This window comes from Eleutherodactylus coqui, chromosome 5 (assembly GCF_035609145.1).
Source record: "Eleutherodactylus coqui strain aEleCoq1 chromosome 5, aEleCoq1.hap1, whole genome shotgun sequence".
Lineage (NCBI taxonomy): Eukaryota > Metazoa > Chordata > Amphibia > Anura > Eleutherodactylidae > Eleutherodactylus > Eleutherodactylus coqui.
Genome location: NC_089841.1, coordinates 140484775 through 140511345, shown reverse-complemented (window position 1 = coordinate 140511345; position 26571 = coordinate 140484775). Strand labels below are relative to the sequence as shown.

Sequence of the window (26571 nt, the reverse complement as noted above, 5' to 3'; positions counted from 1 at the left end):
GTGCAATGGGGATCCAGTGTTTATGTAGAGGTGTTGCACTGCATTGTAATCCTGGCTGTAATGATAACCACATGAGTGCTGAGAAGTTTTCTGTACAGATCAGGAAGTGTCAGACTATTATTAGGCTTTCTCTGACACAGAACAAGAAATTGTTGAAAGCGCACAATGACAGAGTTGTTTGCTTCAAAATGCAATCAGTTTACACACTGAGTTAATCATTTAAATGTTTTCATCATTTGCTTGTTCCCTGGATCATGGCGTTTCAAGCACGGTGCAGGGAATGGGAATGACGTTTTTAAACAATCGCTTTTTTACATGTAATGACTTGCAAATATCTGAACAATTTTTATGATTACATAAAATAAACTATAATCGAGCATTTGTGGTTTAATCATTGGCCGGGTCTACACCGAACGAGCATCCGTTTCACAAAATAATCCTTGTGCAAATAAACCCTTAGCAGTCAAAGCGAAAATTGCAGGATTTTAGTTTTTTTTTTAATATAGATGTCATCTGTCTTCGCTCTCCCCATGCGTTCATGAGCTTTGGGGCCATGACCCTACCGTAAGGTCTTTCCTCGGACACTTGGGGTAGTTATTTACTACTACATAATGGGAACACTCTGCAAGACCTGCCCTTTTGGGGATGGTCTGACCAGTCATTTAGGTTTCCCTCACACAGGCGTTTGCAGAAATGCAGCATTTTTCAGCGCTGCGTTTACTGCAGATTCCGCCAGGTTCAGCAGCGCTGGCATGTGTTATGGCAGGGTTTTCGCTGTGTTCTGATAAAATAAATAAATAATCAATAATAACCTAGCTGATGAAGTCGCTGTCCCCGGCGATGCTGTCGGGACCTTGTGAAGCTGGCCGATTACTCTGATTGGCTAAGCGCTGCTAAGTGACAGCGGCTCAGCCAATCCAAGCCAGCACTAGATGCATCCAATAACAGCTATTCAACAAATGAATGGCTGTGATTGGACACATCCAGTGCTGGCTGTGATTGGGTGAGCAGGCTGTCACTCAGCAGTGCTCAGCCAATCAGAGCAATCTCTTTTTGGAGGCAGGGATTTAGAATCCCCATCACCAGACAAAAGAGTTCCCCTGCCGGCTGACAAGTCCTGAGAGCGCTGCAGGGGACACTGATATCACCTATTAGGCAGTGTAGCTAGGGCGTTTAGCGCTGTCAAAAGCGCGGTACCAAGTTGTGCTGATTTTTCGGCAGCACTGAAATCGCGGACCCTTCACTTCAATGGGTAACACAGGGCTGAAAACGGCCAAAAATAGAAAATGCAACGCTGTCGAAGCACAGCGTTGAAGACGCTGCATTTTCGGCCTTGTGTGAGCAGCCCCATTGAAATGAATGGGTGCATTGTACAGCATTAAGTGCTGTGCTGACAAAGCAGCGCTAAGTGCTGTACAAAAACTCCTGTGTGTAAGAGGCCTTAGCCTTCACAATTTGAACATTGACAAAAAAAAATTTAAAAAGTCACTCAGAATCTAACACCTGGACTTTTTTCCTACTTCCAATACACATCAATTTAAAGAATTGATATATATTATTGTGCAGAAATAGGCTATTTGGTAAACATTAGAGATGAGCGAGCACCAAAATGCTCGGGTGCTCGTTACTCGAGACGAATTTTTCGCGATGCTCGAGGGTTCGTTTCGAGTAACGAACCCGATTGAAGTCAATGGGCGACTCGAGCATTTTTGTATATCGCCGATGCTCGCTAAGGTTTTCATTTGTGAAAATCGGGGCAATTCAAGAAAGTGATGGGAACGACACAGAAACGGATAGGGCAGGCGAGGGGCTACATGTTGGGCTGCATCCCAAGTTCCCAGGTCCCACTATTAAGCCACAATAGCGGCAAGAGTGGCCCCCCCCCTCCCAACAATTTTTACTTCTGAAAAGCCCTCATTAGCAATGCATACCTTAGCTAAGCACCACACTACCTCCAACAAAGCACAATCACTGCCTGCATGACACTCCGCTGCCACTTCTCCTGGGTTACATGCTGCCAATTCCCCCCCCCCCCCCACGACCCAGTGTCCACAGCGCACACCAAACTGTCCCTGCCCAGCCTTCAGCTGCCCTCATGCCACGCCACCCTCATGTCTATTTATAAGTGCGTCTGCCACAGGAAAAGCAGGCACACACTGCAGAGGGTTGGCACGGCTAGGCAGCGACCCTCTTTAAAAGGGGCGGGGCGATAGCCCACAATGCTGTACAGAAGCAATAAGAAATACAATCCTGTGCCACCTCCATCTGCAGCTGCACACGTGGGCATAGCAATGGGGAACCTATGTGCCACACACTATTCATTCTGTCAAGGTGTCTGCACGCCCCAGTCAGACCGCGGTTTTTTATAAATAGTCACAGGCAGGTACAACTCCGCAATGGGAATTCCGTGTGCACCCACAGCATGGGTGGCTCCCTGGAACCCACCGGCGGTACATAAAAATATCCCATTGCAGTGCCCATCACAGCTGAGGTAGTAATGTCATGTTTAATGCAGGTGGGCTTCGGCCCACACTGCATGCCCCAGTCAGACTGGGGTTCTTTAGAAGTGGAAACAGATGCATTTACAACTCCCTGTGGACCCACAGCATGGGTGGGTGCCAGGAAGCCACCGGCGGTACATAAATATATCCCATTGCATTGCCCAACACAGCTGAGGTAGTAATGTCATGTTTAATGCAGGTGGGCTTCGGCCCACACTGCATGCCCCAGTCAGACTGGGGTTCTTTAGAAGTGGAAACAGATGCATTTACAACTCCCTGTGGACCCACAGCATGGGTGGCTCCCTGGAACCCACCGGCGGTACATAAATATATCCCATTGCATTGCCCAACACAGCGGATGTAACGTCAGCTGTAATGCAGGTGGGCTAAAAATTCATTTGATTACACTGTAGGCGAGGGCCCACAAAAATTGCTGTATCAACAGTACTAATGTACATCAGAAAAATTGGCCATGGCCAACCAAGAGGGCAGGTGAAACCCATTAATCGCTTTGGTTAATGTGGCTTAATTGGTAACTAACTAGGCCAGGAGGCAGCCCAGTTAAAATAAAAATTGGTTGAGGTGAAAGTTTCAACGCTTTAATGAGCATTGAAACGTATAAAAATTGTTTATAAAAATTATATGACTGAGCCTTGTGGGCCTAAGAAAAATTGCCCGTTCGGCGTGATTATGTGAGGTTTCAGGAGGAGGAGCAGGAGGAGGAGGAGGAATATTATACACAGATTGATGAAGCGAAAAGGTCCCCGTTTTTGATGGGGATACACAACGATGCTTCCATCCGCGGGTGCAGCCTACCTATTGCTTAGGTATCGCTGCTGTCCGCTGGTGGAGAAGAGAAGTCTGGGAAAATCCAGGCTTTGTTCATCTTGATGAGTGTTAGCCTGTTGGCACTGTCGGTTGACAGGCGGGTACGCTTATCTGTGATGATTCCCCCAGCCGCACTAAACACCCTCTCTGACAAGACGCTAGCCGCAGGACAAGCAAGCACCTCCAGGGCATACAGCGCGAGTTCAGGGGGCAGAGGCATCATGGAGGACGGTCGTGCGATCGGCTACGTACTCCCTCACCATCCTTTTACAGTGCTCCCGCCGACTCAGCCGTGACTGGGGAGCGGTGACACAGTCTTGCTGGGGAGCCATAAAGCTGTCAAGGGCCTTAAAGAGTGTTGGCCTGCCTGTGCTGTACATGCTGCCTGATCTCCGCGCCTCCCCTGCTACCTGGCCCTCGGAACTGCGCCTTCGGCCACTAGCGCTGTCGGATGGGAATTTTACCATCAGTTTGTCCGCCAGGGTCCTGTGGTATAGCAACACTCTCGAACCCCTTTCCTCTTCGGGTATGAGAGTGGAAAGGTTCTCCTTATACCGTGGGTCGAGCAGTGTGTACACCCAGTAATCCATAGTGGCCAGAATGCGTGTAACGCGAGGGTTACGAGAAAGGCATCCTAACATGAAGTCAGCCATGTGTGCCAGGGTACCTGTACGCAACACATGGCTGTCCTCACTAGGAAGATCACTTTCAGGATCCTCCTCCTCCTCCTCAGGCCATACACGCTGAAAGGATGACAGGCCAGCAGCATGTGTACCCTCACCAGTGGGCCAAGCTGTGTCTTCCCCCTCCTCCTCATCTTCCTCCTCCTCCTCCTCACCGCGCTGAGATATAGACAGGAGGGTGCTCTGACTATCCAGCGACATACTGTCTTCCCCCGGCTCTGTTTCCGCGTGCAAAGCGTCTGCCTTTATGCTTTGCAGGGAACTTCTCAAGAGGCATAAAAGAGGAATGGTGACGCTAATGATTGCAGCATCGCCGCTCACCACCTGGGTAGACTCCTCAAAGTTTCGAAGGACCTGGCAGATGTCTGCCAACCAGGCCCACTCTTCTGAAAATAATTGAGGAGGCTGACTCCCACTGCGCCGCCCATGTTGGAGTTGGTATTCCACTATAGCTCTACGCTGCTCATAGAGCCTGGCCAACATGTGGAGCGTAGAGTTCCACCGTGTGGGCACGTCGCACAGCAGTCGGTGCACTGGCAGATTAAACGGATGTTGCAGGGTGCGCAGGGTGGCAGCGTCCGTGTGGGACTTGCGGAAATGTGCGCAGAGCCGGCGCACCTTTCCGAGCAGGTCTGACAAGCGTAGGTAGCTTTTCAGAAAGCGCTGAACCACCAAATTAAAGACGTGGGCCAGGCCTGGCACGTGCGTGAGGCTGCCGAGCTGCAGAGCCGCCACCAGGTTACGGCCGTTGTCACACACGACCATGCCCGGTTGGAGGCTCAGCGGCGCAAGCCAGCGGTCGGTCTGCTCTGTCAGACCCTGCAGCAGTTCGTGGGCCGTGTGCCTCCTATCTCCTAAGCTGAGTAGTTTCAGCACGGCCTGCTGACGCTTGCCCACCGCTGTGCTGCCACGACGCGCGACACCGACTGCTGCCGACGTGCTGCTGCTGCTGACACATCTTGATTGCGAGACAGAGGTTGCGTAGGAGGAGGGTGGTTTAGTGGAGGAAGCATACACCGCCGCAGATACCACCACCGAGCTGTGGCCCGCAATTCTGGGGGTGGGTAGGATGTGAGCGGTCCCAGGCTCTGACTCTGTCCCAGCCTCCACTAAATTCACCCAATGTGCCGTCAGGGAGATATAGTGCCCCTGCCCGCCTGTGCTTGTCCACGTGTCCGTTGTTAAGTGGACCTTGGCAGTAACCGCGTTGGTGAGGGCGCGTACAATGTTGCGGGAGACGTGGTCGTGCAGGGCTGGGACGGCACATCGGGAAAAGTAGTGGCGACTGGGAACTGAGTAGCGCGGGGCCACCGCCGCCATCATACTTTTGAAGGACTCCGTTTCCACAACCCTATACGGCAGCATCTCCAGGCTGATAAATTTGGCTACGTGCACGTTTAACGCTTGAGCGTGCGGGTGCGTGGCGGCGTACTTGCGCTCAAACACTTGCGCTAGCGACGGCTGGACGCTGCGCTGACAGACATTGCTGGATGGGGCCGAGGACAGCGGAGGTGAGGGTGTGGGTGCAGGCCAGGAGACGGTAGTGCCTGTGTCCTCAGAGGGGGGTTGGATCTCAGTGGCAGGTTGGGGCACAGGGGGAGAGGCAGCGGTGCAAACCGGAGGCAGTGAACGGCCTTCGTCCCACCTTGTGGGGTGCTTGGCCATCATATGTCTGCGCATGCTGGTGGTGGTGAGGCTGCTGGTGGTGGCTCCCCGGCTGATCTTGGCGCGACACAGGTTGCACACCACTGTTCGTCGGTCGTCTGCACTCTCAGTGAAAAACTGCCAGACCTTTGAGCACCTCGGCCTCTGCAGGGTGGCATGGCGCGAGGGGGCGCTTTGGGAAACAGTTGGTGGATTATTCGGTCTGGCCCTGCCTCTACCCCTGGCCACCGCACTGCCTCTTGCAACCTGCCCTGCTGCTGCCCTTGCCTCCCCCTCTGAAGACCTGTCCTCAGTAGGCGTAGCAAACCAGGTGGGGTCAGTCACCTCACTGTCCTGATGCTCTTCCTCAGAATCCTCGGTGCGCTCCTCCCTCGGACTTAATGCCCTTACTACTACCTCACTGATAGACAACTGTGTCTCATCGTCATCGTCCTCCTCACCCACTGAAAGGTCTTGAGACAGTTGCCGGAAGTCCCCAGCCTCATCCCCCGGACCTCGGGAACTTTCGAATGGTTGGGCATCAGTCACGATAAACTCCTCTGGTGGGAGAGGAACCACTGCTGCCCAATCTGAGCAGGGGCCCGAGAACAGTTCCTGGGAGTCTGCCCGCTCCTCAGAATGTCTCATGGAGTGAGGAGGCTGGGAGGAAGGAGGAGCAGCAGCCAGAGGATTCTGAGTTGCAGCAGTGGACGGCGCAGAACTCTGGGTGGACGATAGGTTGCTGGAAGCACTTTCTGCCATCCACGACAGGACCTGCTCACACTGCTAATTTTCTAATAAAGGTCTACCGCGTGGACCCATTAAATGTGCTATGAATGTGGGGACGCCAGCAACGTGCCTCTCTCCTAATCCCGCAGCAGTCGGCTGCGATACACCTGGATCAGGAGCTCGGCCTGTGCCCACACCCGGACTAGGGCCTCCGCGTCCTCGGCCGCGCCCACGTCCTCTAGGCCTACCCCTACCCCTCAGCATGCTGTATTACCAGGAATGCAGAAACACAACACTGTAATTAAATGTGCCGCTTATTGGCCTGTGGTTGGAGGCGGAGTTCCCTTACGGAACGCCAGGAAATAATTTGGCGCAAGCCTGCTGTAACACTTAGCTGGCTGCGTATTTATTTGGAGAAATACTACCCCCAGCAGACACGGACCCAGAACACTGAGCAGAGTGACAGGCAGGCCAAATAGATTTTTTCCAAATATTTTTTTCTAAAGGACCACTGCGTATATTCAATCTATAATATATGTCTTCTGGCCCTGCCTACACAATTCTATCCCTGGAGTATTACTGCAGGGCGCAATGCTCTGCACGTCCGATATACCAAAAAAAAAGAAAAAGTGCAACACTGCTAAAAGCAGCCTCCACACTACTGCACACGGTTAGATGTGGCCCTAAGAAGGACCGTTGGGGTTCTTGAAGCCTACACTAACTCCTAACACTCTCCCTATAGCAGCTCCGGCACCAACAGCACTGTCCCTCAGCTATCTCACAACGCATCTGTGGCGAGCCGCGGGAGGGGCCGATTTTTATACTCGGGTGACACCTGATCTCGCCAGCCACTCACTGCAGGGGGGTGGTATAGGGCTTGAACGTCGCAGGGGGAAGTTGTAATGCCTTCCCTGTCTTTCAATTGGCCAGAAAAGCGCGCTAACGTCTCAGAGAGGAAAGTGAAAGTAACCCGAACATCGCGTGGTACTCGTTACGAGTAACGAGCATCTCGAACACGCTAATACTCGAACGAGTATCAAGCTCGGACGAGTACGTTCGCTCATCTCATATAACTGTATTTGAATTGTGTATTCCGCAATCACCATCCATACAGACTATCCACGGTAATACGTGGGCATTGAAAGGCATGCATTTCCTTCACACCTGCAGGTACGAATTGCATATTCCGCAAGCAGAAGGAAAAAATAAATAAATAAAAATATACGCACCATGCGCTATATAAAGTGCAGAATCCATAACTATAGAGCCCGTTGTGCTATATGGTCGCAGATACACCCACAGACCATACGTAATTAAATTGTGTATGGGCTGCGGGTACCCATGTCATTGCTAAGCAGCGGCACAGGAAATCCAAACAAACAAACAAAAAAATCTGTAATGAGCATGACAGTCTGCGTGCCTTCGCAGTCATATGCAATGCAATTTTGCGACATATGCAGGGCCACCAGCTGTGCTCACAGCCGTATCCACTGCGGGCCTCCCACATGCGGAAATCGACCCGGTCGTGTGAACCCGGCCTGAAAAGTAAAACTAAATGAGCAGAATCGCAGTTTATAAACTGATGAAAGCAAAAGGTTTAACAAATTTTTATTATTAATAATCAATAAAATGATGTATACATATATGTATATTTAGGCTGGGTTCCCACATGGCATATTCTCGGCGGAAATCTCGCGGTTTGGCTGCAGCGGAAAAAACGTGAGATTTCCGCCAGAAAAGCGGAGAGCGCAGCCGCAACGCAAAAAAAAAAAAAGAATTGACATGCTGTGGCCGCCGAATCCGCGCCGCAACACTGACTTGTGCCGGCTTTGCCGCTTCGGATTCGCTGTCCCGTGTGGACTAGACTTCTGAGAAATCTCGCCCATATGGCTAGCCAATGTCGGGATTAGCAGCCGCAGGCGTATTTGCCGTGGCAAAATTCTGGACGGAATTTGTGCGGCAAATCTGCCCTGTGTGAACCCAGTCTGTCACAAATTTTAATTACTTAATGTCAGTTTCATGTAGTTATAACAGCTTAGCAAAATGCTCCATGATTCACAATAAATCTATCCGAACGGACAAATCATAGAGTACAGTTTTTGTCTCAGGCACTTATAAAGGACTAAGTCCCATTACCTGAGTAGCAGAGGCTGTGACAGCATACAGAAACCAGAATCAACTGCTGCGCACCATTTATGCAGGATTCTTAAACATATACATACATACGTCTTGAGATATTTTATCTTCTCCTAGTTTTGTAAGGCACGTTACCTTCCTGGAACCAGCATAAGGTTTTTAACCCCTTCGAGATGCCCCTATAGTGTTTTCACATTCTGCGGCTGTAGGACATGTATAAAGGAAGATCGTAGGGTGATCTCCCTCCATACACCCCAGGTGGCAGTTTTTTCTTACAGCCGGCGGGAACAAACCCCATAAGCCGTGGAGATCATCGAGGCTATTAACCCTTTAAATCCTCCAACAATGTTTGGGGGTCCCGTATGCCAATAATTTCATGAATATTTTAATGAACATACATAAAAAAACACTACAATAACAAATATCTAAATAAAAGTCATTCTCTGATCAGTGTACATGTACAAATCATAACCTACAACAGTGTTCATCTGAGACACTTGTTGCACTAGTCATGGATTAAGACCAGGAAACATTGGGCAGAGATTGGTATCCATCGAGTAATTATTGTGGCGATTTCATCACAGATAACTGAGAAAACCTGGTCTTATTGTTCCATAACTAAATACAAGGCTCTAATGTTTCATTTCTTTTTTAGCCACAGTTGTTCTGTGAACTTCATCAGGTCCGTCGGCAAAGCGCAGGGCCCGTGCCCAGGCGTAAAACTGAGCAAGTGGGTAGTCATTGCTGAGTCCTGCAGCCCCGAAAGCCTGAAGAATCAAAAAACAAAAGTAATTGAACGAATGCTAATAATACACAAAAATAACACACTGCATTGTTACAAAGTGCGCCATTTCATTTAGACACTTGTAAACAGTAATCGTTTAAAGGAACACTCCAAACAAAACCGACACACTGCAGCAGATCTATCATTTCTGCCTTTTTTTTGTTAAGTTTGCCAATTCACTCACTCGCATTATTTTAGCTAGAATTATTAATTTGCCCATACAGGACTTCTTGGGTCCCAGTTAGCTCAGCAGTTTCCACTGAGCTCGTTACTGGGACATACAAGACTGCAATTGCAGGCAGTCTGGGTTAGAACATGGGTTCATGGGAGGTGGAATTTCCGCACGCATTCTTAAGCAGCAAAGTGGATGAGATTTCCAAAAATCTTGTCCACACGCTGCGGACAAGTCATACGGAAACTGACATGTGGCACAGTATTCAAATCCGTGACATGTCAATTGTATCACTGTTTCCGCTGTGGGCTTTTTTCTATGAGCAGAGATTTACACAGCGGAATACAGGCAGACAAGCCGCGCTAAACGGCGTGGGTTTTGAATCAGCCTTTCTGCTGCCAAAATCTCATGGAATTTCCGTGCGGTCCCGCTGTGGACATTCCGCGAAATTTCCGTTTCGCAGCAACCGAGCCTAAATTTATGATTATTTGCTATCAAATACTGCATGTTATTAGTAGGTGCATAAAGTACTAACTAGTTACCTCCCTGCTGGGTAGGTGTTTTGTTTCTGTTTATGGCACAAAGTTTAGTGCTGCAAGTGGCTGTTTTCACAGATTTTTCTGTTGTTGGAATAAAAGAAAGCTGGATGGACTTTATATGGACTATGTGAGCATCTGTGTCTTGCCGATCCTCCCCCAATGCAGACATTGCCACAATGTGTTAAAAAAAAGTTTGACTTTGATTACTCACACTCAGTTTCTAAGTTTAAATAGCACAGTGTCAAAGAGTGGCCAAATATCTGTTCGGTATTAGTGTACCTTGACCCCACATGAATCTAGGGGTTTGACAGGGAAAACGCCCCACTCACACCCCAAGCTCCCGATTGGTGCAATAGGTACAGGTCCTGCAACCTGCAGGAATGGCTGAAGCCGATATCCCTCAGACTGTTAAGCTTTGCACTCCTCTTACCGACCTCCGTGTGACTGTGCCGCTGCTATAGCCTTACGTGACCCCTGGAGCCGCGGCGAATTACGGAGTGGGACGACGAGGTTGGGTCCCTTCTGTGCCGCTGCGGCCTGCGGAGTCAGTGCGGGCGGTGGAGTCGGTGTCTGTGGCAGTGGCCCTGTCGCTTCCCTGCAGCATTGGCCATTAAAACTTACATCGGCTGGGGGAGTGAAGGGGTGTCCGCTTCTACACGGGGGCCTGCGTCAGCTGCTGCTGGCTCTCACAGGGTCTCCCGTCGGTCATGTGGGCTCCCTTTAGCAGCGGCAATGTCAAAGGTGTCGGACTGCAGCGGTTGCCGCTTCTCGCACAGGAGCGGCGTCTGTTGCAGCAGTGTACGAGCGCCGGCTCTGTGCCCTCCCTGGATTGGGCACAAACTAGCATCGGCTGGGAGGGGAACTGTGGCATTTGGGCCATGAGCAGCCGCTTCATAGTCAGGGGGGTTGAGACTTCAGGGTCCCTAGCAAGGAAGCTCCTTGTACATGCTGCATGGGGGGCCTGCTCCATGCACTTTACTCAAACTTTTGCTGGCCTTCCAGGACCTACACATCTGCCTCCTGTCCATCCAATCAGCTACAGGGGGCTTCACCCCCGTCATTCTTGACTCCACCAGGACTTCCTGGTGGCGTCAAGGTACACTAATACCAATCTGTTCTTAGCGCAAATCAATATCTAAATTGATTTTGCTAAACTAGGAGCAAACCAGACCAGAACACATGTGCCCTATTGTGTCACGTCTAGTTCAGGGCCCAGGGAATGGCTGGCAAATTTTAGCCTATGTTGGCAAGCACAGCCCATGAATATCTGTCTATCTATGGCAGTTGTAAAAGACATTGCAGAGGTAAATAGACTAAGTGACATGAGTATGAACTAACTCCCAATATGCATGTACATCGTGAGGTCCTTGGGTCTGGTAGACTGTCTTTTTCTATAGCTCTATACGTTGTGTGAGAGAACATGCTTACTGATAAGATTGTATGAGGTGTATTCTATAATATCTATTCAACATGTGTGAATATACCAGGATCCAGCCCTCTGCTAACGTTTAGGCATGGGAGGGATATGTTAATGTAAAATATCTTGGCTAAAGGCCCATTTACACGCAACGATTTATCGCTCAAAAGTCGTTCAAACGATCACGAATGAGTGATAATCATTACATGTAAATGCAGGCATCGTGTACTTTTCGTTTGATCGATTATTTTAAGGTGAACTTGAAATTCCTTGTTCAGCAGCAGAAAGATAAAGTATCACTCAACATGCGGTGTTCTAGACAGGAGTGGGAGATTACATTGTAACCTGCTGGCAGCCCCAAGGAGAGCACTGCAGCTGTGTGCACAGCTGGGCCGGTGTTTAATCAAACAGCTCCTGGAGGCCCTTTCACATGCAAATTAAGATGATAAAGTGTTAATGAGCATTGGTGTCATTAACACTTTACGCAAAAAGATTGCTAAAACTTTCAATCGTTCCAAAGATTCTTTACGTGTAGATGGGCCTTAACTTAACCCAGAATAAGTGCAGGGTTGGGCCAGATTCACACTGCCGTATGCAAGCTGCACCTGCGAAAGATGGGTGCAACTTGCACTGGACAGCACACAGACACCTGTTCATGTGCAGTCTGATCTCTATAGCCCCTGCATATTGAATGTGCTATTCTCATCTGGGAAAACAAACGAAAATAGGACATGGAACGATTAATATGTTTTTTTTTCCCATGAAATCATTCAAATTTTGTTGGTAAAGGTAAACGCTATAGTTTTAGAGATTATTAATAAGAGTGAAGCTTTATTGAAGTGGTGAAAAATAGGCATATGTTGCCCTTAAGGGCAATTGGAATTAGAAGTCAAATGAATACTACCCAACACCATGACCCTTACCATTAGCTCTATAGATGGCTATTTTGTTTTACCTGAATTGCTCTGTCAATAACATTTTGAGCCATTGTTGGGGCTACCATTTTAATCAAAGCAATTTCCAAAGCAGCGTCCTGTATAAAAGATATGAAGCAAATGAGGTGAAAATATAAAAGCAATTATTTAGACTCAAATTAAACAAACACTAAGGGCGGACACACACTGGCGTTTTTTTCTCTACTGCGCTGCGAGAGTAAGCGAAAACTCTCGCAGCGCGAGAAAAAAAACGGGATCACGCCGGGATATCGCAAGTCTTTTCAATGGGGCCAGCGGCAGCAGCGCTAGCCCCATTGAAAAGATATGGAGAATACCGCGGACGTGGGTGTCCGCCCTAAAGCTGCAGTCAAGCAATATGTCAAACTGTTAAAATGCTACCTAACAATAGGAAATGTAAGTTAAATATATAGTACACACATAGTAACATAGTATGTTAGGCTGAATGAAGACAATGTCCATCTAGTTCAGCCTGTTTCAACCCCCTAGTTGATCCAGAGGAAGGCAAAAACCCCAGGGGCTGAAGCCAATTAGCCCTTTCGGGGAAAAAAAAATCATTCCCGACTTCATAATGAAGAATAATCCCTAAATCAAACTCTGATAGTTACTACCTGTCTGTAAGACCCGGATCAACAGCCCGCTGGTCACCTAATGTGTATATCCTGTAATATCCTTCCGCTCTAGAACCACATCTAGTCCCCTCTTAAACTCCTCTATGGATTTTGCCATCACCACGTCCTCAGGCAGAGAGTTCCACAGTCTCACTGCTCTTACAGTAAAGAACCTCCTGCTGTGTTGGTGATGAAACCTGCTTCCTTCTAGACGTAGCGGATGCCCTCTTGTTACTGTCGCAGTCCTGGGTATAAACAGATCATGGGAGAGATCCTTGTATTGTTCCCTAATATATTTATACATAGTTATTTGATCGCCCCTTAGCCGTCTTTTTTCCAGGGTGAATAATCCAAATTTTTATGCCTCTCTGGGTATTCCAGTCCTCTCATTCTATTTATTAATTTAGTTGCCCTTCTTTGACCCCCTCAAGCACTGCAACATCTTTCCTGAGCACCGGAGTCCAGAACTGTACACAGTATTCCATGTGGAGTTATATAAAAGTCAAGAAGGTTGTGCATTGTTTATCAAGAACTCCACTTTTTTGCACTGAGGATCTGATCTTCGTTATGCTAAACATATTTTAACATATAAAAATGAATCAATATACATAATTGCACTAGGTTTCCAAGACCCAGTTTGTCGTCTGCCTAGCTGCAAAGCTACAGAATAGAAGCTTTAGACTGCAGTACCATTTTCTTCTATGTGCATTTGAGGGAAAGGGTACTATGGGATCACATCTGGTGTCATAACAGGGGTAACTGCACCATATACCGCTAGTGTGATTGTTGCTCAAATAACGTGTCATGTCATTGTATATAAATTTAGCTTCTCCCAGAAAGGTTACACACAATGAAACGGTTCATAGATTTTATTGGTAACATTTTTTCATCAGAGTAGTGAGACTTTACCTTATTGCCAACAGTATCCATAAGATGGGCAGCTCTAAGCACCAACAGCCTTGCCTGATCAATCTCCGCTCTAGATTTGGCAATATCTGCCAAGATGGTCCCTTGTTCAGCCAATGGTTTGCCAAAAGCAATTCTAGATTTTACCTGATTTCAAACAACAATAAGTATAATTCAAGTGAGAGAATAGATGCAGCGTGCGTTGTATTTGTCATGCCGGCATGTAATTGCAGCATTTGAAAGTATGCAGATGCTATACATTACATATAGTATTTGAATAATGTATAGATTCTATCACAATTCAACATCTATGTTAGTGCCACACTGAATAGTAGGTTGTATCCAAATAAAACTTAACACCAGAAACCTGTCAAGATTCAACTTGATATTAGACTATACTGTGCACCCATACCATACACTGCGGAAGCTGTGAATGCTCCAACCAATGGCTTAGTATGCTAAATATGTAAGCAAAAATAATCACTAGCCAGTAACTGTAAAAAGTACTTTGAAAGAAGCTGTAACAAGGTTCATATTGCCAAAGATCAGCTACATTGACAGGTTTCTCTCTCTCTCTATAATATATATATATATACACACATACATACATACATACATACATACATACAGGGAGAGAACTGTCAATCTAGGTGATCTTACTTGGGGGAAAAGACAGCAAGGTCCTGACCTCATGATTGTGAGACCTGTTCCTGGCCAATTCTCAAAGTATCTTATCTGAAAGGTTTCAGAATAACATACACAAATCTGTATTGTATGTGCCTGTTCTGGTTTCATGTGGTCTTTGGCTATGACAGCCTGACAAACATGGTGACAGGTTCTCTTTAACCCTTTCCAATCCAATTTGTATCCTGTTTTTCCTAGGGGGCTTACTCTTTTTCTACAGTTATACAATGGCGCTATATGCCGGCTAAAGCCAGTACTGCATGAGGTGACAGGTTGGATAGGCTCCGATAGCAGAGGCTGGCAATATACAGTAAAAGAACCCCGACGGATGTCTTCCAACATCGGAGCTGTACAGCCTTAAATCATAATGTCTTCAGAGGTCAGACCATGGATTGGAAAGGGTTAAATGTTAGAAACAGAAAAACAATACCTTTTCATTACAGGTAATGTACATTTTAATTACTTGTCCTACTCTTTAAGCAGTATAATGTGACATGCCCTTCTGAGTTTTAACACAGCAATAAAGGACATTACAATGTCTTTTATGAGAAACACATACTAAAAAGGGACACATTTAGCTCCGAATACGTTTCAAAGGGCAAAAAAAAGAGAAAAAAAAAATCATAAAAAAGGTAGAAAAGAAAATGGAACCTCTCAACTATCTAACTGATCGTTCTCAACTTGCTTCTTATGCAGGAGCTTTGTACTTTGTAGAAAACTTTAGCAAGATTATGTCTCTTTAGATATATTATAACTTACCTCTACTGTGCAACTACAAGCCTGATCACTTCTTATCAAGAATTGTAATATATTTTACAGTACATGTAATATTTCAGGGCAGCATGGCGGCACAGTGGTTAGCCTTGGGTCAGATCAGACTATGGATAACATCTGCACAGAGCTAGTATGTTCTCCTTGTGTTTGGATGGGGTCCCTCTACTTTCCTCCCACACTTTATAACATACTCATAGGTTAATTGGCATTCTATGGAACTAAGGCTAGTAGGTGCTTGAGAAAGAAATTAGACTGCAAGCACCACTGGAGACAGGGACTGATGTGAATAACGACAGTTTGTGCTGCAGAACATGTAGACATTATAAAAGCAACAAAATAAATATAATATATATACACACACACTACCTTTTGATAAGTTGGATATCTCACGCAGTACTGGTAATGAATACATGCCGATTAGACCACTTGTGACAAATTGTAAAATTACTTTGAATATCCAGTATGTATCACTGATGTAAAACAGTATAGAAGTTGTAATACCATGGGCAGCAAACATTTAAAGAGGTTGTCCGGTTACGACAACATTAATCCTACAGCTCCAACTGTGCTAAAATAACAAAAGGAGCTGTACTTCTCCTCTACAATGGGGATGCAGTCCCGCCGTCCTCTTGGTGTTTTTTGTTGAAGCTGATATCACGCCTGACTGCTGCAGCGGCACACTCCAAACTCCTGGCATCATGGCACCTAGGATGTGAATGCTGATCCCACGAGAACAGGTAGTGGCGTTGCGGTCAGGCGATATCTGGTGACAACATCTTCTACAAAAGACATCAGAAGGACGACGAGCCTGCAGTGTTGGATACCTGCGGCAGAGGTCAGGTAAGCACACACTCCTATTTTAGAACAGTTGGAGCTGTACAGGGAATGTCTGATAATAGGACAACCCCTTTAAGAAGGTTGTAAACTGTTTTAATGCAGGAAAAGAGGACTTACTCTTTGTTTCATGAGAGATAAGGACCTTTCTGCATGTCCAATAAGCCTCATACAATGATGTATTCTCCCTGGACCCAGTCTGCCCTGCGCAATTTCAAATCCTCTTCCTTTACCCAGTAGTAGATTCTCCTTAGGCACACGCACATTCTCAAAGTGTAATTCTCCATGTCCAACTTTGGATAGGAAAGAGACAAAGTTGGCACATGAAGACAAGAACTTAAAAGTAATTGTCTCAGCACTAATATATCCATACCACATGGTCATTTAATATAGATAATAGTTAAGGATGAGATCTTGTACCTGGAGCATCATCTAATCCATAGACAGTGAGAGGCCTCAGGATTTTCACTCCAGGTGTGTCCATTGGAACCAAGATCATTGACTGCTGTTTATGGCGAGGAGCATCTAGATCAGTCTTCCCCATAAAGATACAGATTTTACAGCGTGGATCAAGGGCACCTTAAAAAAATACATTCTTTGTAATAGCATCCCTAAATAAGATAGCTATACTACCCCATTTATATAAAAGATGGCTGGATCATTGGACAGAACACACACTTGTAGTTCCTGTGTTACTCCTATTTTCTCATAGATAAGTTCACAAGCAGCACCCTCACTAATTGTTTTTAGTTTAATAGTGTATGTAATGTCTGATTTTGATCAAGTACCCTCTGATTTATAAAGTGCTGCATATTATGTTGACGCTGTATGAAGATTATTAGAATGTCTGAGAAATTCTACATTATGATGTAATTTCTAGGCAAAATAAGTGCTTCTTTAATTCTCCTGTACAGCTAATACTTAATATTTTTTATTTCATTTACAGTAAAACAGTGTGGCAAATTCTACATTAGAAAGGCTGATGCTACCCAATGGTTGAATAATTTTAAATTGTATACCTGTTGTCCACCACTTCTGTCCATTAATAATGTAACAGCTTTCATCTTCCACAATTGATGATTCAATGTTGGTGGCGTCAGAAGAAGCAACCTATAGAAGAATGCAAGGAACAGGCGTTGTCACTAGAATTGGTTTGTCAGGGCAATGAGCAAGGCTTCACAGGAAAACTTCTGGCTTTGCAGGAAAATGAGTGGGACTTGAGATGCGACAAAGTATTCCAACGGTGATCAGTTTAGCACATTTTTAGGCTGTTGAGTCTAAACAGTAACTATCAGGATGAGTATATCTGCTCCATTGGCATGCATTGGGTAGGACAATGGCATATCTGCATCCTATGTGATCTGCTGTTGTCACTGTGAGATCCTCATGGCCAATTCCTGTCCCCATTTTCTAAACTGATATTTTGGACTGCCAAAGGCTTTAGTAATTACTCTCTAGATTCAGGGAGATATAGTGAAGTAGTTTCCACAAAAATGTGAACTCCATAAGAGTACAAAATATAAAAAGGAACATTTTACAAATGTAGGATACAGGGCAAAATAAGAAGTGGAAGAGAAAATACAGGGTAATAGAGAAGACAAGGAAAATATACCACAGAACTATAATAAGTGGAAGCTTTATGTGAAAAACTGTTAGTGAAGTTGAAGTAGAGCATAACTTAAATTAGAAAGGCTTTATAGTTCTGATATATGCAAAACATATGAAAACTCAAGCACAATATTTCTTATTCTGTCTCCCTTACCTGTGGTTCAGTCATTGCAAAACACGATTTGATCTCCCCATCTAATAATGGTTTCAACCATTGTTGCTTCTGTTTTTCTGTCCCGTAAAGAACTAGCACTTCCATATTTCCAGTGTCTGGGGCCGCACAATTAAATATCTAAATATCATAGTATAGTAAAAGTGTCACCAATAACTAAAAATACTGAGAAATGCAAATCAATAAAATTACAGCAAGGTTAAAGTGGTTTGTGTACACTCAGTAGAGGCTCAACTAATACAACCAGGAGCTTAATTTTCACTAGGCACTGAAGGTCTAGTGCCTAAGTGTGTGGGTGAGAGGAGGGCACTATAATTAAATGGGGCCCCAGAGGGGACCATATTTCTATGGAGGGAGCATTGAGAGAGGTATTGGAGGCAGCGGCAGGATGAGCAGAGTGCACAGAGACAAGTTGTGGCTGGAAGAAGTTTTCACGGCAGTCTGGGCCAGATAAAGATGAAATGGAAAAGTGGATGACTCCAATCAGAAAACTTCACCTGTGAGCTCTAGAGATACCTGCACTGTAATTACCATTTGGGCAGTTTCAGATGAGTTTATTACAGGGACATCTGTGCTTCCATAAATGCAAGTCTATAGACCCAAACTGAAAGCATTATAGATCCCAATGGGTCCAAAAATGCACTTATAATATGCTCATCTCTAATTTGCTACATAAAGAAGGAATATAATGCAGTACTTGGTTCTGGCACTTTAATATATATATATATATATATATATATATATATATATATACACACATATATACACACACACACACATATATAGACACACTTGCATTAGTTCTGGTGCCATACATAAACTGAAGTTAGTTCTGGTACTGTACTCGTGTTAAACACATTAAGAGTGGAAATACACAGTGACTAGTGACACTGTCAGGCCACACCCACCTGTAGTGACCAATGGCTACAGAATTTTCCCGTAGTTTCTGCAACCATTAACAGCCGCAGGTGGGCATGGTTTGGCTGTGTGTTTCCATTGTCATGGTACATCACTATTCATGGTTCAGTGGTATGTGCTTGCTCCCACGCTAAAATCTACTAGACAGATCCTGACAGGGCCATCACCAGCTGGCAACAGTACAGGTAGCACTAGGGACTAACATCTTGGGACAAGATGCTGAAACATAACAATGGTAACAAGGAGCTATCCAAAGTGTACGTGCAGCAGCTTTAGGGTTTATTTACACAAGCGTAGGCATATTTACGTTCGCATGTCTGCGGTGTATAATAGCTGAAAAAGGATGTTTTCTGGCGATCAGGGCCAGAGCTAGTTAACATATTCTTGCCAGGTCACACTTTCAGAACTATCTTTTTGGCCACCGTATATGCGTTGGCGCGAATTTCAGTCGCACATTTTCTATTTTCAGCGGTTGCGGTTTTTAAGTGCCATATAATCGCCCGTGTGAACGAATACATTGGAAACCAATGCCTCAGATGGTCACGTATATATGGATGGGCGTAAAAACGTGCCATATATGTGCTCGTGTGAATAAGCATTTAACCTTATTTACCAATAGGGAAAATAAGCATTAAAAGTGCCGAGGTGAGCATAAACTCATAATACATTCCAGAATACAACCTTCATATTACCTCATGAATATCAGTCAGGCTCCATTAATATAAGCAATTCAATAAAATGACAGGACATCATAATAAACCATATCAAGGTAGATATCACCTATTACCTGCATCCAATGGTCACAAACAGTCCCTCCTTAAATGTATACTTTCAAAAACAAAAAAGGAATGGAGTACAGGGCTTACTAAAATTACCTTTTTATTGTGTATATATAGACAGTCATATAACAAAAAAGAGAAACACACCTACAATATAAAAACAATTAAAATGTTACCCACTGGTGGGAAATAACTGCGAGCATATATGAATTCATATATAACATTTTGGTAAGTCCTGTACTCCATTCCTTTTTTTGTTTTTGAAAGTATCCATTAATTTAGGATATGACTGTAAGTGGCAGGAAAACAAAATTTATGATAAAAACACTGCAAACTCATTTTCAAATTACATTATGAATTAGTGTAAAGCTGATAAGTCAATCCAATGTTCAGTTATGGCTACACATGGTAAAATGAGCTGCATAACAAACCTCTGGTGCATAAAGAGATGTCCCCATTAGCTCACAGAGATGAGCATATTCCAGGTTCGTCAGCTTGGCACCATACTTGCCCTCTGGATCACTCTCCAACGGAAGGAAAAGATTCCATAACCCTTGGGTCTTGGCTTTTTCCTGTAAAACAAACACATGACTTCCAGCAATTTAACTCGGCTTTATTAGTTCCTCAATGTAAATTAAGACGGATCCCGATAACAAGAGGTTACTTTTCATATGTTTAACTACATTTTTGAAGAAGGAAACAGAAAAAAGAAGTCAATATGAGGTTAAAAAAAAGCATGAATTGATACTAATGTTAATTTTCAACTTAAAGACTTTGTATATAATGTACCGTATTTTATGTTCTATAAGACGCACTCCCGTTTTAGAGGCGGAAAATAGGGGAAAAAAATATTTTGAACTAACCCAAGGACAGTGCAGGGGATAGTACCGGGCAATAGAGCAGAAGGAGCAGCAGAGCTCTGAAACACCGGAGCTCCGTGATAGCGGCACTTGTGTACGGGCCAAGGAAGGGAAGAATCCGATTGGTGGTGAGCTCCAGCAGGAACTGCTGCTGCTCCCCTGCCTCCACCAATCAGTGATACAAGTAAATGATCGCATGTTTGTTCACACGGTCGCAAGTTTGTTTGCACAACAGCAATTTAGTTCACACCATCGTGCATTAAACTCGCTATCTCGAGTTTACTCTAAAAAGACGCACGGACATTTTTTCCCCCCACCTGGGGGGGGGGGGGGGAATGAAGAAAAGTGGGTCTTCATAGAGCAAAAAAATACGGTACTTCTTTGAACTTATGGTAACTAAGCCTACTTTACTCACTTTCACTACATGCAACAACTTAAAGAGCCTCTTGGTTTAGGAAAGCATTTCTATTCCAGAAAGTTGTGGTATGAATGACGCCAATAAAATTATGAACACGAGAACTTCAATGGATTTTCGTAAGAGCAGACACCTTAGAAAGTTTTTAGAGTAGTTGTTCTAAATCCTGCCACACTTCATTCCCAATACCTTACTCTTTTTATCTCCCCCCTCATCCCTTTACATGAGCCTTTAGGCCTCTTTAACACGGGGGACAGCGATATTGTAGCTGTGTTCTGTGTGATATCGCTGTGTTTTCTCACGGTGATATTGCAATTTTGTAGCGTTCTTTTGCAAGGCTTGAAATATAAGCCCTACCCTGAAAATAAGCTGCACTAAAAAAAAACAAAAAAACAATACATTACTTAACAGGTGCTGTACTTCTCCTTCTGAAGCTCGGGTACACTTCTCTGTGGTCTTCAGCCAGCGCTTCCTGTGGGAGGGTTTAAAAATCCAGATTCCAGGAAGCCTGACTCTGATTGCGGCTGTGATCTTTTCCATTGCTTTCCGCCGGCCCCATTGGAAACAATGGACAATATTGCAAAAAGAATGGACATGCTGCAATGATTTTTTTTCCACACAGATCGCAGGAGTTTAAACATCGCAAATGAGAATGAAACCATTTAAATTAATTGCTTTCATAATCTACGTTTATACTCACTCTCGCATTTCAAGAAAAATCACCCGATTTTTTCGCCAGTGTGAAGGCCCCCTTAGTTTACACCAAAAAGCTTAATTTTGGTCATAGCTCACTAGTTGAGGGTGGGGCTTTGGTCATGTGACTGACGTGCTGGAGTTGAATGACGCAGCAGCGCCGCCGGGAGAGGCTCTAGATAGCGGCAAATTCAATAATGGAATTGAGAGAAGACAGAAGTGGTGCTTGTAACCTCGAGAGTGTGGCAGAATGTCCAATTCTTTTTCCTGAAAAGTAAGCCTGCAGTGCTAGCTTGCTAAGGATGAGTACACCAGTGACTGAAACCCCCGTACCGGCCTCGTACCCCTAGATCAGCAAAAGATGGGTCACTATTCCGGTCTTTTCGTTATAAAAAAAAAAACTAATGGGGAATCCCAATTAATAGTAAATCTGAAGCCTTTGAACAGATTCATCAGATACAGGAGATTCAGAATGGAGACAGTAAGCTCGGCGGTGAGGGTGAACAGGAGCGGTGCCTTCATGGCGAATATAGACCTGAAGGATGCATATTTTCATATTCCCATTCGTCCCAAAGTTCAGAGTTGTCCCAGGTTCGCGGTAATTATGGGAGGATGGTTAAGGCACTTCCAATAAAAGGTGGTTTTCCTTCGGGATATCTTTGGCTCCATGAGTTTTCACAAAGGTGATGGTGCAATTGGTGGCTATCCTAAGCAATAAGTCGATTGCAATTATTCTATATTTAGACGATATTCTCATAGTAGTAGACACCAGGGATCTACTATCCCATGTCACCACTACCATTCAACTGCTAAAGTAGCTAGGCTGGCTTATAAACTTGGAGAAGTCAGACACAAAACCCAGCTAGCAGAAAAAAATTTCTAGGTATCACGCTGGACTCGATATGTCAATGTTCACTTCTCTCCTTAGTACGGAAGCAGGATCTCCTCCTGCAAGTCTTGCAATTTTTAAGCCAGAGAACTTGTACCATCAGGGCTGTCATGTCACTGTTAGGGAAACTAACAGCATGTATTCTGGCAGTGGCCTGGGCCCAACATCACTCAAGAATACTACAGAGGTTTATGCTGTCCATTTTGGACAGAAAACAGACCTCTTTGGACAAAAAAGTGGTGATGGCAAGCACAGTGAAAAGTTGACTGGTGGTTATCAGAGACCAAATTAGTGAGGGGCATAGACTGGTTCTCAAACTCGGTGGTATTGATCACGACGGATGCCAGCACTCAGGGTTGGGTGGGTTTAAATAAGATTTATTTAAAAATGTGGAAGAAATTTTCTTCCTGGTGCAAGAATAGGCATCTGTATTTTTCATCTCCAGATACGGCGGTCGCTAGGTTTTTAAAGGTGGCGGATAGACTGATCTGGAGTCTCCAATATGGTTCCTCCTTGGAACCTAAACTGGGTTCTTTCAGCACTGTCAAAGCCCTCCTTTGAACCTATAGATTCTATATCTATTAGGTATTTAACTTTGAAAACCATCCTTCTAGTAGCCATAATTACAGCTCGTTGAGTTAGTGAGCTCTAGGCTTTGTCATTTCAAAAACCTTTTTGCAGATACACTCCTTTTTTTTACCAAAAGGTAGTATCTCATTTTCACAGATCCCAGGATATAGTAGTTTCTTCATTCTGTGTAATCCAAAAAAATATAAGGAGCGATCCTTCCATTGCCTGGACGTCAGAAGGGCTGTTTTGCAGTATATCAATGTCACAAAAGAGTGGAGGAAAGATAAGAATTTGTTTTTTTAGTTCCGGGGGATAACAAAGGTAAAAAAAAAAGCAGCAAAGAGTTCTATATCTAGGTGGATCCGTTCAGCCATCACAGAGGCTTTCAAAGCGCGTAATAAACCAGCTCCAGATGGACTCAAGGCCTACTCCACCAGGGCAATGTCTGTTTCTTGGGCAGCGCAGGCCACTGCATCCATTGACCAAATATTCAGGGCCGCAGTGTGGAAAAGACCACATACCTTTATTGAAAATTGTAGGTCAGATGTTCGGGCAGATGGAAGGTAGGGAAGGGCGGAAGCTTTAAACTTCTCGGTGTGTTTCCTGTCCTATCAGGGGAAGATATTCTTAGCTGAGCTTCGGATAAAAAAGGGGGGTTTCCGGAAGGAAAACCTCAAAAAGAAGAAAACCTTTTTTCGTGGCCCAAGGTAACAAGAGGACTATAGGGGTAAAGGTAAAACAGGGCGGTGGAGCTATGCGAAAGGAGGTAAAAGGGAAAACATTTTCTCTTTAACCCCAGTCAATCAGATTTCCAGGGATGTAGGCAATGACTCTGTCCCTGTGGGGGTGAGATTAGAGGCATTCTCGGAAAATTAAGCCCTGTTATGCAAAAATGACTGGATCTCAAAAGCTATAAAAGAAAAAAAACAAACAAAAAAAAAAAACACATGGAGTGGGTTTCTCATCCTCCACAGTCCTTTCAGATAGTGAAGAGTTCCCGAAACAAGGATTACTGGTAAATCTAATCCAACTTTGACAGCCATAACTTTTTTTTTAATTTTGTCATTGACATAATTGTATGAGGGCTTATTTTCTGCAGGACATCCTATAGTTTCTATTTGTACCATTTTTGAGTACATACAACGTTTTCATCTGTTTTTTTAACCCCCTCAAGGACATGGTCATTTTTCTTTCCATTTTCGTTTTTTCCTTCCCGCTTTTAAAAAAATCATAACTTTTATTTATCCATCAATGTTGCTGTCTGAGCGCTTGTTTTTTGCGGCATGAGTTACATTTTTTTTATGTTACTATTAGGGATGAGCGAACGTGTCCGTTACGGACACATCCGCACCCGGACACCGGCTTTGCCGAACACTGCAGTGTTCGCGCGTAAGTGTCCGGGTGCCGCCGGGGGGCGGGGAGATGCGCGGCGGCGCGGGCGGCAGTAGCGGGGAACAGGGGGGAGCCCTCTCTCTCTCCCTCTCCCCCCCACTCCCCGCCGCACCCCCCCGCGCTGCCACGGCGGCCCCCGAACTTTTTCGCCCGAACACTGAAGTGTTCGCAAAGTTCGGTGTTCGGGCGAAAAAGGGGCGGAGCCGAACGTGTTCGCTCATCTCTAGTTACTATTTAATGTGCCATATAATGTACGGAAAAAATAAATAAAAAATTCCACCATCCTTGAGTGAGTCTAGTTTTTTACGGCACACACACTGCAACAAAAATGCTATACCTTTATTCTATCGGTCAGTATGATTACTACCATACCAAAATTTTTGCTATGCTATTTTTATTCATTTTCAAAGTGTAAGTAGTCCTCCAGGGGGTGGGGCGGCAAAGACACACTGGAACAGTAAAGTCCATAAAACTGCTTCAGGTTTATTTTAACGTAAAGTCCAAACAAAGCAAAAATAAAGAAGTTCTCTCAAAAACAGCAGGTGCACCACGCAGGGTGCTCAGGTCCATACAGTGAGGTGTTGCTTTCTCCTCAGCTTAGCAGACACTGACTCCCTGGGAGCTGCAGTCTTTTATGCCCCCAATAACGGGGTCAGTGCCTACAGCTGAGCCTCCGAAGAACCAGGGTGAAGTTGTGGACTGGACAGCCACCCTGTCCAGATTAAGAGCCTGGGAGGGAGATATACTCCATTCACAACTTTACCCTTTAACTGCCTACAAAAGATATAAAATTATTTTCTGCCGCCATCTTCTGACAATTATAACTTTATTTTTTCATCGACATACTTGTGCAAGGGCTCATTTTATGTGGGACGTCCTGTAGTTTCCGTTGGTACCATTTTTGAATACATACGACTTTTTGATTGTTTTTTATTACATTTTTCCTTAAAAAAATAAACACCAGAATTGTGCTTTTTTTTCTCTATTTTTTCTGATGATGTTCACAGCGTGGGGTAAAAAATATGTGTTATTTTAATAGATCGGACTTTTACAAATGCAGCAATAAATAATATTTAGATCCTTTTTTTTATAAATATGGCAAAAGTTTGTTTTTTTTTACTTTCATAATTTTTTTAAAAATTAGTAAAAGTTTTTTTAAAATTATTTTTAGTTTTTATTTTAGTCCCCAGAGGGAACAAGAACCTGCGATGCTTTGATGGTTCCTGTAGTATGATATAATGCCATAGCATTACATTATACCGCGGACTGACAGGCATTCTGTTATGATAGCCCCGGGGCCTTTTAGAAGGCAACTGGCTGCCATGACACCCGCATGGCAACCCGCAATTTCAATACGGGGAGCTGTATAGGACCACTGAATATCAGTCGGGGCATTAAAATTTTGGAATTGACAGCGACATTAAAAGGGTTAAAAGCTCCGATGAGAGGCGTGGCTTATTGGAGCTGTTGCAGGCTCCAACAGCCGGCAATCGCGATGTATGGAGCGAGATCGCCCTGTGATCTCCCTTCGTACATACCTTGAAACTGCAGGACGTAACTCTACATCCTGTAGCATTGAGGAGGTAAAAAATAAAATTCTTGGAGAAAAAAATACAAAACACAATTCTGACTGGCTTTTTAAAAAATCTGATAATAATCACTGTGCTGAATAAATAATGGCTGAGTTTGATGGATTGGACTTTTACGAATGCAAAGATGTTGGCTTGTTTAAGTTTTATTTTTTTCTTGATTTATTTATATTTAAAAAGGTTTTTTTTTTTTAACTTATGATTAGAGATGAGCGAGCATACTCGGCCGAGCTTGATGCTCGTTCGAGTATTAGGGTGCTCGAGATGCTCGTTACTCGAGAAGAGCACCACGCGGTGCTAGTCTCGATTAAACGAGCACTGACCATTGAATTCAATGGAGCCGGCAATACAGCCGGCTCCATTGAAAGCAATGGGCTGCCGGCTAGCGCAAATTTTCGGGAAGGGCTTAAAAATATAAGCCCTTACCTGAAATTCATCCAGAAATGTGTAAAAAGTAAAAAAAATAAATATACTCACGTTGTCCCGGCAGA

General features: G+C 44.6%; 1 protein-coding gene across 1 annotated transcript in view; it reads right to left on the bottom strand.

Moving 5' to 3' along the window:
* Positions 1-7976: 7976 nt before the first annotated feature.
* Positions 7977-26571, bottom strand: part of ACAD10 (acyl-CoA dehydrogenase family member 10) — a 43143-nt gene continuing 24548 nt past the window's right edge. Inside the window, exons 14-21 of the mRNA XM_066603252.1 lie at positions 20104-20244; positions 17958-18095; positions 17215-17305; positions 16616-16774; positions 16316-16488; positions 13907-14050; positions 12389-12466; positions 7977-9288 (exon numbers count right to left, since the gene is read on the bottom strand). Of these exons, the coding sequence (XP_066459349.1) occupies positions 9154-9288; positions 12389-12466; positions 13907-14050; positions 16316-16488; positions 16616-16774; positions 17215-17305; positions 17958-18095; positions 20104-20244 (1059 nt within the window). The 3' untranslated portion in view covers positions 7977-9153. The remainder of the gene's footprint in view (positions 9289-12388; positions 12467-13906; positions 14051-16315; positions 16489-16615; positions 16775-17214; positions 17306-17957; positions 18096-20103; positions 20245-26571) is intronic.